Here is a 13217-nt window from a genome sequence, read left to right as displayed (position 1 = left end):
GGTTAGAAATACATTTCTTTTTTTCCCCTCAAATCTCCACTACTTTTGACAGCTCTGCATGTTTGAAACATAAAATGTCTGAAATGAGAAAAGCAGACATACTTACAAATATGTATTTTTAAAACAGTAAGGTTTTTATGACTTTGGCTTCAAAGAGGACATTATAAGGGCATGATATTGCCTGCGAAGACCTAACCCTGTGTATTCTCTTATCCTGAAAGACTTATCTTGGAACGTTTCAGCCTGCCCACCCCATACAATGAATCCAACTCCCAATTCATTAGCCTTTTTATAAAGATGACGGAGTCCTTTTGCACCCCCAATAGCATCCAAACTGAATAAATACCTCAGCACAGAGACTTGCGTTATTGGAAACTAACAAATGCAGAATCATGACAGTAAAGCTCTGTAATTTGAGACGAACTCGTATATTCCACATGTGTTCATTCGCTGTGTAATAAGCTTACCATCTATACAGTTTTAAGTTAGTTCATCACAAGCTTGGTGGCATTTGCTTACCTAAAAAATTTAAAGTGATAAAATATGTTTGAACTCCAAAACTTAACATCCTGCTGCATGGGACAGGAGCACAAGGGAAAAAAAACCCAACCCCAAATGTTTATTGGATTGTCAACACAGAGAGAGTAAAGTAGATCTAATTCAAGTAAGACAATAATAAAATCTTTTATTGAAATAATACTGTGCTATCCAGTCACTCTCACTATAGCAAGATAAGTCCAAGTTTCAGATCCTCCTTGGCTAGACGAGAGTCAGGAGACAAGACAGACTGTGAGAAAGTGCTCAAGATCAGGAGACCTCAGTAGTTTAACCTGTACCAGGCCCTTAAATGGTTCCCTGAATCGAGAAAGGCCTAAAGAGCCTGTTTACAATCCAACGTTCTTCATGCAAGGAACCTCAATGGAAATAATTGTTACTGTGTTCTCTTCCTACTACTGCCCCTTCAGGTCAGTTATCCCTGTACCTCTCTTTCCTTGCAAATGGGATCATTAGGTGACATAGACCATAGGGTGAACAAAAAAGCGTAGGATCCTCAATCTGCCTGGGAGAAAAAAAAGGACTGGCTAAGCGTTTGGTCCATTTATAGAATGGACTGCATCTGGCTTGCTACTATGGGGAATTACATCAAAAAGAGATGACTTGACTGTTGGGAATTAGAAGTTAATTCCATTCTGCAAGTCATAGCACCAATCAATGTCCAGTCAAAGAATAAGATCTTTTCCCTCTGGTACCCTTGCAGTTCTCACTGATACCAACTGGAAACACAGACATGGAAAGCAACATCACTCTGTCCTCTGGCCAGCACGGGGGTATGCACACTATTAAATAGGAAGCAAGCCCTAAGGAACATCCATCTTTCTACAAATATATCCATGTAGATGCTTAACATATCTTCTTTTCACAGTAGCTTTAAGCACACAAAGACCAACACTTTTCTGTTAGAAAAAGTATAATCGAGACATTTCCTCCTTGTTGTGCCTGCAAAGAGTTCTCCAAAGTTTCATGAATTTGAAAAGTTTCTGTATGTACGTGTACTAATATTTTTCACTAAAATGTTATACTTTAGATTTACATTTTGCTATCACAGCTTCCCTACGCAGTCTCTAGCCATAAAAGAGAAAAAATAAAACTTCCCAAAATACAAGTAGAATTGACATCCTGTGTGCTGTGTATGTGTGTGTATGCACATGTTTGTGCACGAGTGCTGAAGGTTTTTATTTGTGGTATTACAGATTCAGGCTTCATGAAGTAAGTTTTAACATCTGAACAATAACAGCGGCATTAAAAAATTCAAAAACATTCCCCCTCTATAAATGTTTAGTGAAATATGCACTGTATTATCTTTATGCGAATATAAACATTGACTCTCTGGGCATCTTGTTGATATTTTGTAATGGGTCATTATTGCAGCTGACAAATCAGCAGGTACTTAAATGTAACAAGGACTAGAAAGAATTTATAAAGCTTTTATAAGCAGAGATTTCACTCGCTTTCCATAACCCCTATTTAATTACAGAGCCTTTCTAATGCCACACAATACAATTTATAGTTACTATTAAAAGTAGCCTATCCAAAATTATTAGCTAGGTGCAGAGAAAGGAATGAGAAATTAACAAAGGAACTGGTTATTAAATTTGAGGCTATGCATTTATAATATAAAACAGTGAACATGATTCTTTTTAACTTAAATATTTCACTATCTTTTAATGAATCATCATCAAAACTAGAAATATATAAAATGGTGCCATTTATCCTGAGCAATCAGTGATTTATAAATCATTATGTATCCTACAACATATTTTCAGCTTTCCATTGCTTTTTAAATACATGTCTGCACTGATCCCCATTCCGGCATCGTGGTACTAAGGTAAAATAAATAATCATAGTAGTAGGACAGGATACCATTTGCTGCAAAGGGGAAATATCACATTTTAAAACTATGCTATCCTGGATCTTGGCCAAAACACCAACAGAATTCTGCACTAGAGAAAACCTGCATATCATGTAAACCCATATTGGAAGGAGCTCAGCCTGCACCTAGCCTCAGAACTCTTTCCCCTCCTGGCATCTGAGTGCAGGCTTTCAGAGCATTGAAAGGTTTGATTCTAGCAAATATAGATGTGTGTACTCGAGGTTTCTTTTGAGATATTCTCTGCTTCCTAAATAGCCAAGAAGTAGGGTCAACATGAAGGTAAAATTAAAGTCTCCCAGCTACTGCGGGGTATATTGGAAGCTTTATTTTGACCTTTAGTATTCAACCTAAGCCAATTCAATTGAAAGAGAAAAGCAACGACACCACAGAGTTTGTATCTTGTACCATTCAAAAAGCAAAAATGCTAAGTGTATGCTCAGTTTGATGTGTCAAAAGTTCTGAAACAGAAGACAGTGATGAGAGAATGTACCAAGCTATGTTGTCTCTTTTGACTTTCTTACCTCATTTACATAGACCCAGTGACTATCCTTTGATGCAAGGTTGGTTTCCACAGCCTACAAAAATAAAAAAGAAATATAATAATAAAAATAAATAAAACATGTGAAACATATTCCAGAGAGAATTTACATTAAGAGGTACTATAAAGCTCATTTTGATTGCTTTCATTGCTATTGGCATTGTTTCAGTACAGTTCTTTTCATCTCTTCCACTGCTGCTTCATGGAATGGTATCTTATCGGTGGTAGTCGTATTTCTCTGACTTCAGTGTCTAAACTACAGTAACATGAAGATATTCCCTAGAGGTACCACAAAGGCATACTGGAGCAGGGTGGTACCTCAACATGATAAGGGATCCTATAACGAACAACTGCACACAGAACATGCAGTTCATGAGATTTAACTTCTGTATGATAATGCATCCCAGTAGGCTAGGTTTCTTTTCAATACGCCTCTCAAAATATACTGCCTCTGCCTCATTACAACTCTGATAGTTTAACTGTTAGCTAACCTATTAATGAAAAACACCACTCTACAACATTTGAGTGAAGTTCATATGAGTCATCCTCTCTTCAGATTTACATAAGACCCAAGAGAAAGTTATGATTTGCATGGACACTTTTTCTGGTTTCCCGGTGTGGACTTGGATAATCATCGTGTATGATAAAGAAATAGCCCATCTCATCGGACAGCATATTTATGTGTACTCATATAACCCTCATGCTTCAGTAAGACACAAAAATTGGGAAGGACTGCAAGCACAAACAGCACTACTAGTACTGAGGACCTCAGTGGAAGGATTTGGCAATATACAAAGAAGTTTCCAAATGCCCCCTTTGTTTGACATAGATAAGCTCACTTCAAGATATTTTATAGTCTAATAAAGCAATATCAAGCATCCAGAGGTGCACACTACAGTGATAACGATACTGCTAATGTCCTGCTTAACACACAGTTAAACAATCACTGTGGATTCATCTCCCTTAATAAAACAGGACAGTCCCAGCACACACACGTATTTCAGGAGGCAGTTCATTACACAAAGTTTTGAATGTCCCTGCCTTCAACCACTTATTTCTTCTGTGCCAATATGACACCATTTATTGAACTGATATTCTTATTGCTGTGTTATAAATGGCCCTATGAATCACTGAAATGAACCTGCTTAAAAAAAACAAATACAGATGAACAAAATCCTTCTAGTTACTGTTTTTTAACTTGGAAAATTTTGTCACTCTGTTGATTGCGTGTGGCCTCAAGAAGCACTGCACCACTACAGAGAGGCTCTGTAGACTGCGGCACTGAGCTGGGCAGGAACATCATCAACCACCTTCCTCTCCAGAACACATTTGCATAATAAGCCTCTCAGATATTTAGCGTCAGATGGCATGAATCACCTTCTTCCATGACACTGACTACAGATGACTGGCTTAGAATAAACGCCCACGACTTATAAAGCTGCAGCAAAATGACAAGGTATCCATCCTTAATATAGGCAAAGGGAGCGCGCTGTTACCTGATCCTAGCAATAAACAACCCAAAAACTGGCTAAGTACCCAACGCCAACATTTTTAACATTACTCTTAGTATGCTAACACATTATGCTGTGTTAAAAAAAAAGGGGGGGGGGGGAGAAAAGAAGTAGAAATTACTTGCCTGAAATTACTTGCCTAAGTAATTGTGTTTCAAAACTTCACTCATTTGTGTAGCCTGCATAAACCTAAGAGAAAATTGTGGGCAACACACACACCTCAAACTATTTCTCATGTCCACAAGGTGAAGCACTCCTTTAAAGAGACAAAAATCCCAAAAAAGAATCCACAAAGAAGCCAAAAGAGAAAAATCAACACAGACAGGGCACAGTACTTCTCATCATCATCATAAACAGCATTATGGGAAATTAACTATCCCTGGTGTCAAAGCAGATGAGAACCACTAGAGACAACACTTCTGACAAGTTAATCCTCTCCTAAGCACGCAGTGAAAAATTGTCTCCCTTGGTAATTGTCTCCCTTGAATTTCTTTTAAGCTGGCAGGAAAATTAAACTGACCACCTAATTGTGGAATCACAGCTATTTGGAAAGCTAACAGTAATGAAAGTGAGGGCAAAAGCTTGTCGATTTTCTCCCTCTTCACCCTTCTAACACATTCAGACAAAGCCAAAATAGCCAGATGCTGTAACATATAGAGGAAAAGCAAAGTGCTGCCAACATTAGCAAAGCAGGACTAAATAACGCTCAGGTGCAGAGTTATTGCATTGGCTACATTTTGTGATTTATCTGCAACAGTGAGCAATTTGTATGAATAAATGCTAAGTCTGGGGAGCCGCAAGAGCCAGGGAATTTGAAATGAATTATTGTAACGCATTCTTCTGGGTTCACACATCTAGGCCAAAGTTTTTAAAATGAGGTACCTAAATTTAGGTTGCTATGAGTTTATCTTTAGTCATCGGAGTGCTAGACCATTCAGCACCTCCTACAGAAGTCAATGGCTCTGCACTCTAAAAGCCTAAAATGTATTTAAAAACACAACTGTAGGTAGCCAAGTTTAAATATCTATAAATATCTTCTGTTTAGGGCTGCAACACATAGCACGAAGCTTTGTTCTAAACCTATATATGTTGAGAGAAACTTCTTGCATGCTGTGCATCAGGTTTTGCACCATATTTACATGCTTGCTGTCCTAAAGTATCCTAAAAGGAACTACTGAAAGTCACATCACTTTCTGATGACATTGGTGTCTCGGGGGTGTATTGCTAGAGGCACAGGGAAGTTAAACAGTGTGAAGAGCAAGGTCCTGAAGACCTTGTGATATCATAAGCAAATTCTCAGAATAAGAAACAAATTAGATACGTTTGTAACTTAGGGAGTTTCTTTAAAGAGGAAAAAGTAACACCACTTGGGAGATTATGGTCACCTGTTTTCAATTATTCAAGCTGTTCAAGATCTTGCCATTTGTTTAAGCTTGTGCCTCCATCCATTAAAAAAAAAAAAAAAAAAAAAGAGGTCTATGAAACATCCTGAAGGATCTATTACGGCCTGTTTCATGAATGCACTCTATATTAAAGAAAAGTAGTCCAGGAATTTGTGTGATCACCGTGGCTGAGGAAAAGTTATGCCATCTGTGGCAGGATTCATGTGCTAAAATATGTTAGGGTTGGGGTTTTTTTGTGGAAAAAAATATTAATATATGTGCAAAATATCCTAGTTCTTTATGTACTCTATATGTATATAGGGTCTAGTTGGCACTTGGGAGTAATGCCTCACAACACTTCTATCAAATAGAAAATCTGCTTTTGAGATACTGGAAATTAAAGAGCATCTGTCATTCCTTTATTTTCTCTTAGACTAGCAAATAGCTTCTGCAAATTTGGAAAAAAGAGGGGTTTTTTGAGACTGTATGCCCTTCCTTCCTCCACAGCTACTTTTCAACAGCCAAATGTTAAAATGCAGAACCCAAACAAGAGAAATACAATTCACTTAGTGGACCACTATTAATGACAACAAATGACTTTATCTGAATTGGGCCAGACTGGGACGAGGGGAAGGGGAGCAGTGAATGTAGAAAACTGTTTATAATGTCTCAGTAGAAAGCATTTGCAATAGAAATGAAATAGGGAGACACTGAACTTCAAAATACAAGCATTAAAATTTCAGATCTCATACCAACAATGATAAAAGAAAAGATGCTTCATGAGAAATGATCAAAGGTATTTTCATGTATATGGATGACTTTGTTTACTTATAAATGTATAACTTAAAAAAATTTACCGACAATAATCCACGACAACATTATTTTATTGGAGTACAGCGGAGAACAAATATTTACATGCCTTTATGAATAAGTAACTTGGTTCATTATTTTATCTAATGGCAGTTGCAGGATTAAAAGGAGAAGTTAGGAAAGTAAGCAATAAAAAGTGCTATGTTCAGAAATAAAGCAATTCTGCAGGAAAAAAAAAAAGAAAAAAAAAAGGAACGGAAACAATCCTTTCCTGACCTTCTCAAAAAATCTTAAACTGAAAACATTTCCAAGTGTATAAAGGCTGGCTAGTAATAGGGAAGGTTCTTTTCCACAATACCTGGCTGCTTTGCCAGGGTCAGCACCTTGGTATTAACAGCAAAAGGCAGGTTGTGCGGAAAGGAATGCAGGGATGAGTGGCTGGACACAACTTAGAGAGAAGCTGGTGGGTGTTCAGACAGACACGGGCAGACTGCATTCCAGTGACAGCAGGATGTGCTGAAGAGTTTAGGCTTACACGCGTCTGTGTTATAGCTACAAACCTGTTGTCTCCTTACTGTGTACCCAGGGGAACAGGCAGTAGGAATGTCTGGAAGCCCCATATTCAAGCCCAGGATCCTAGAAGGAAACGTCTTGCAGATGGCAAGCACAGATGGTCCTGTTGCATCTACATTTTTGGAAACAAGGGCTGCCACCCTGAAATCCACAATAGGAAAGAGCCACCAGAATGTTTTGCTAGGAGGGATATCAAAGTAGTAAAGGCTATTACTTGCACATCCTTTACTGTAATGATGAGGATAAAGAGCATCATACCTTTCCAGGAAAAAAATGAGTAAGAGGGTAAACTGAGGAGCCCACAGTTAGAAAATAATTGGGAGAGAGTGTCCTAAGAGATACTGAAAGAACACGAAACCAAAGTTGTTGCTAACCCATGACAAATTACAGCTGGCAGCAGAAAGGAGATACACCTGCAAGGTGGTGAGTGCTCTCTGTAGGCACCGGCAGACACACCTGACCATCTTGAGACCACAGCTCCGGGAACCAGGCCCTGTTACAAAGCTCCTCCTATGCAGCTGTCTTCCAGCTTGTCAGCACAGACCCCTGCCAACCAGACAGACTGTGAAGGGCCAGCCCCCAGGATGCTTAGAGCAGAAAACCAGGCACAGAGAGAGCTAGCCGGAGAGGGTCTGAAGAAAAAACCTGCTGGAGACCCGAGTCCTTTCAGAGACCAGCATGGTGGGGAATGATATTAGGACATACGCAAGGTCAGCTTTACTACTATGGAATAAGTAAAAAAAATATAAAATAGATATGCCTTCATCACAGACAAATATCACAAATCTCTGGTTCTTCTGTGGTCATGTGTCATCTTTCCCTTCATATTTCTAAAGCGACCAGCACGACAATGACAGATAAGCCTCTTTTTTTCTTCTTTTTTATTATTCATAATGAAGGCATAAGTAAAGAAGGGTTTGGGGAAGTAATCATGTCTAAATCTCAGCTCTTTACAAATGTTTCATGAGGGATCAGTCACAGCCCTTACAATTCATTACCTGCTCACTTTGCATTTGCCACTGGACAGGTTTCAAAAGAAAACCATTTCCAGCTCCTATTGTCCCAAGCAAGGTTCAAGCCAGCGACCTGCTTCCAAAACCAGCTTTTTTTTTTCCCCCTTCACATCCTTGGAGAAATTATTTAATTACTGTCTTTTCTTCCCCCCACAAAAACAAAAGAAAAAAATTTCAGAACCATTTTGAGATCTATTCTAGTAAAACAGCAACGGGAAAAAAGTCAATACCTTCTTTACAACACTTTGTAAGCCTGAACCAAACCTAGCTCCAGCTGCTGACTTTCATTGCAGGAGATGGACTTGCATTTTTTGAAATGGCTTTGCTCTTGATTTAAGTGTCCAGGAAAACATCCTAGGAACCAGGGAACTGGTTTAGATCCCAAAGAAGAGATACAGACCAAGTTTCCAATGCAATACATCTGACACTAATTAATTGGATAGTATCAAAGTGCACCTGTTTATCTGAGAAGCTTTGTATATGTCTTGGATACAAATAAGTTAAGATAGAAGACATGAAAAAGTCAATTCTGGTAGAGCAGATGGGTTCAATCTATATCCCCTAGATACCCGATTTATACTTAGAAACTCCTTCAATTAAAATAGCGCAGTTCATGTCCAGGAGTGACTTGCATAGGTAATAGAACTTCACAGAAAAACAAATTCTCTGTACCAGTTACTGAGATTCTTGCAATTCATTAGAACTTTTCTTTCCTTCGCACTTAAAAAAAACCCAAACAAACCTCTTGGCTCAGTATCTCCAAAGCAGCATAAATCCTATAGTGTTTAATAGATTAAAAATAAATAAATAAGCATTTCTAGCCACAATAAATAAAGTATTTATAAAAATAGTTTTTAAAAAAGACGGTCTGGTCTAATCTGCTTCTAATACTTATAGTGTACTACAGAATACTGCAAACTGATATTGTTTCTAAAGCTTAATTGGTAAGGGTACCATTAGAGTACAAGGATTAAAACAGAATTTTCCAGACCACAGTACAACATCCCAACTCTAGATGAAAAGTCATAAAAGCTAAACCATTTTGGACTAAGACTCTTGAAGAGGAAAAATTCAGTTGCAGTAAACTGGATCAGGACTGTAAGTTTACTTTTCTAATTTAAATACAGGTTAATTAAAATTCCTAAATGTCATTTTAAAATGAAATATTAAATTCTTCTTTCTCTAAATGGTAAAATGGGAATTTAAAGAGGTTCCATGCCATACTTTTTCAGATCAGAAAATCCACTGAACCTGACCCTTTCTTACTGAACGTCATGCTTCATGGAGAATTTGTACTTTTAATAAAAAAGGTTTTGCCAGAAATTCTATACCCTTCCCTTTTCTGAACGTTTACCTAGAAATGTGCACATACACACTTTTTAAAAAAAACACGTAGCAGGCTCACTGAATCCTTATCTTTCAGTGATCACTACCTCATGTCAATGACACAGTTAATTTCTCTCCACTTACAACAGAAGCTATCAATTCAGAATCTCAGTATATATTAGCTTCCTACAAGTGATTAATGAACCACCAGCATAACGTGCTTTTAACAACTACATTTCTTGATAATTCAGCGTGCGTATTACTTCATTCTTGGTCTACACTATATAAACATATTACTAAAGAAACCTCACTCAGTGGGAACAGTTTTTTTCAAGTTAGCATGCACTGTTACATTAAAACATGAAGCCTGGTATTTCCTTATTACTCTTCTGCAGAACTGCATTGCTAAGAAAAGGTATTCTTCCCTCAGTGGTACCGACAAAGCACAAGCAATTACTGAAAGGCTATCAGGAGTTTGGATGGTATTTTAATGATTCTGGTTTTCTCCAGTAGTATAAGTTTTTAAACCTGGCATATTCAGCTTGATTCTCCCGTAAAAGATGGGAGTCATATAGATCTCTACATTCTCCCACTCGGATGTCTGGTCATTAGTCTTGGATAGCTATCCAGTGTTCTTGTTGCCCACAAACTCCGTAATATTTCATTCATGGTCTCTGTCCAAAAGGTATGAGACGGTCCTTTCTTGACCATCTCTATCAATTTTTCCACAGGCTAAAAATCTCAACCTAATAAATGAAAAAAAAAAAAAGAGGGGAAAAGAAAAAGAGGAAGAAAAAAAAGAAAAAGAGGAAAAAGAAAAAAACATCCCACAGCAAATCTCCAAATACCATCAACAACCGAGTTCCGTTTTCATTTGCTAAGAAGACATTTAATGTATACAGGACTAAATATGACCCAAACCTTCTCCAGCTTTTAGCACACACCCCTACAGTTGACAAATGCTAATTAGAAGGTGTACGTGACATTTTGCATGATATTATTTGATAATAACCCAAACTGAAATATACTAATAATATAATTTAAAGTTTTTACTGTACTAGTTTCCTCTTAGTTCATAGGTGATCAGAAAAAAAAAACCTATACTGAGGAAAACCTACATAAAAGTTTAATATTAATCAAGAGAAATACTGACAATGAAGAAAACTATAAGGAAGAGTGGGAGAAGAGAAACTATACACTACAACTTCTGGCTACACAGCTGTAATGTAGAGTATCTACTGTAATACATGTGACATTGCCTGTTGTTTTAGCATTAATCATTTCAATGTAATGCCTTGGGATCTCTGTTTAATCTTATTCCCATTTTATAGGTAATGCTTATTATATTCAATCTTTGTTGTCATTCCATTTAATGCATATTCCACTGAATGATACATAAAAGTAAAGTACTATGTATGGAGCTCTTCCAAAGGCACTCAGTAAGAATTTAACTTTTCAAAACTCAAATGTCACATACTATTTATAAACGTGGTAACTGTTGACCACTTAACTACGTGGCACGGTGGTGAGACCAGATAATTGCACAGCTGTCAGAAAGCAACATTTCCATAAAGACATAAATCTAATGTTAACTAAAAAACATAACCTCTGAGAAATCTTGTACTTAAAATTTTACCAAAGCCACACGCTGAGTTGACTTTGAAGACCCAATGAAATCTTTGAAAAGAATTAACTAAGTTTTGCTCACTTAGACACTGAATTTCTTTTTGAAGATAACAGCTTTGTACATCTATATTCTACTAAAAAGTCTCAGCTTTTTAGAGACAATTTTGTAATGCTTTGTTAAGAGCTGTTCTCTAGAAACAAACTAAAATTCATCAGAACTTGCCAGCATTTGGAGCTTGGGTTTTTTTGGTTAGTTTGCTTTGGTTCTCCTCTTAAGAGAAGAAATCACCACTAAAACAATTTAGCAGTTTAAGTTTTCTGTTTGTTTGGAATGCCTACATGGGGTTGGCTAGACATTTAGTTAGAAGGTTGAAAATGCCTTTTAAATCTATTTTCAGCATGGATGATTGCTCTCTATTGTCATAACGAGCAGCCGTTCCACAGTCGGGGTATAACACATTTCAATATATACCACCACTCTCATACACTGTGCTTTCTCAGCTCTACTCAGAAAAAATAGCTTAAGTTCCAATTTCAGCTCACACTGGAAGTTCAATATAACTTTATAGAGTTTGCACAATTTTTTCCAGAGTTTGATCTTTTTGCAGGTACAAACAGCAGATGGTAACTATATCATTAAAGAAAGATGCAAACTTCTTAGTTTTCTACCGTGCACACAACACAGTGCACACAACACAGTGAAAACACAGTTTATACATTCCTAATTTCCTCTTTCAAAAGAAGTGCGTTTTGTCTTGACAGTATGATAGCTGTAGCTTCAAGAATCATGTTTCACATAAACTCTGAACTGAAAGAAACAGCTATAAGGTGAAGAGACCACTTTTTGATTTTCCTGAACTTACAGTTTTAATACTGATTCATTGCCCCTCGCACAAAGTTGCCCATCACATTGCAAGGCTGTTATTTTACATAGGTTATAGGTTTTTAAACTCTATGAACTTGCAAAAGTATAGCCACATGAAAGGTTACCTTGTCCTTTATCCATCTTTCAATCTGTTCACATCTCTTCTCTTAAATTTCTTAAAAAAACGTGTCTGGTTTTAAAGGAAAAAAGACAACACTAGTCTTGCCTCAGCCTCAAACATAATCACTTTCAACCCAGTCCTTTTCTGCCTACAGCGCGCTTATTTTAAATTGCAAAATAAATACATGAATAAAGCAAAATCCTTACAAGTCTGAGGACCTTCTTGTCAGTGATAGCGCATTTTACATGCCCAAACAGTGCCACAGGCTGTAAGCACTAAAGCACACCTTAAAGATCACCTTAACCATCTCAAACCAGAAGACACTTCCTTCCTCATCAGCTCTGCCGAGAGAAAAGAACATTTGCTTTTCTTTACACTGCAGGAGGACACTTGGCTTCTGTGTACTTGTCAAGTGACAACTCTTTCAGGCTGCTCCAGGAGGAAAGAAACCTTGGGGAGCAGTAATGGTGGTGATGGAAGGGCCAACTCTCCCTTTGCTTGTCCACAGTCTTAATGACTTTATGCAAAGCTGTACAGGCTGCGCAGAGGTACACAAAGGCAGCAGTCACCTTGCACCGAGTACATACACAGCACACACCAATGAGAAACAGGCACAGGGAAGTTCACTTTTTGTTTACAGATTTTTCATCCAAGTAGGTGTTCAAATATTCACCATTTGGGTCAAAACCTATGACGCCTTGCACCCACACTTTCTCAAAGCTTGCAGAGATGCACTCGAGCCCCCGTGGTTACCTCATTACTGCCAGACTTTATCAGCTTTATCTTTGGCAGAAAGAATGATACTAAAAATATATATTACAGTAATGGGGCATGAGCAGATTTGACTGGAAAACATATTTACTTTTCCTAAATGCTTGCATACAGTTATTCAGAGGAGCGTGGTAAAGTTATTAATTTAAAAATACATATTTCATCCTTTCAAACAATTTCCACTTCAGCTGCCTAACACAAGCTCACACAGTGTTTGCAAAGTTATAGACAAATGGGTTTTTGAGAATGA

The 13217-nt window shown here is 37.5% G+C and overlaps 1 protein-coding gene across 5 annotated transcripts in view; it reads right to left on the bottom strand.

Annotated features, from left to right (window-relative positions):
• Positions 1-13217, bottom strand: part of GRID1 (glutamate ionotropic receptor delta type subunit 1) — a 549421-nt gene that overhangs the window by 119231 nt on the left and 416973 nt on the right. For all 5 annotated transcript variants that reach the window (XM_063337940.1, XM_063337939.1, XM_063337936.1 and 2 more), the window contains exon 5: positions 2953-3006. In XM_063337940.1, the coding sequence (XP_063194010.1) occupies positions 2953-3006 (54 nt within the window). The remainder of the gene's footprint in view (positions 1-2952; positions 3007-13217) is intronic.

Source organism: Chroicocephalus ridibundus, chromosome 6, assembly GCF_963924245.1.
Source record: "Chroicocephalus ridibundus chromosome 6, bChrRid1.1, whole genome shotgun sequence".
NCBI classification, from domain to species: domain Eukaryota; kingdom Metazoa; phylum Chordata; class Aves; order Charadriiformes; family Laridae; genus Chroicocephalus; species Chroicocephalus ridibundus.
This window is presented reverse-complemented; position numbering and strand designations above follow the sequence as displayed.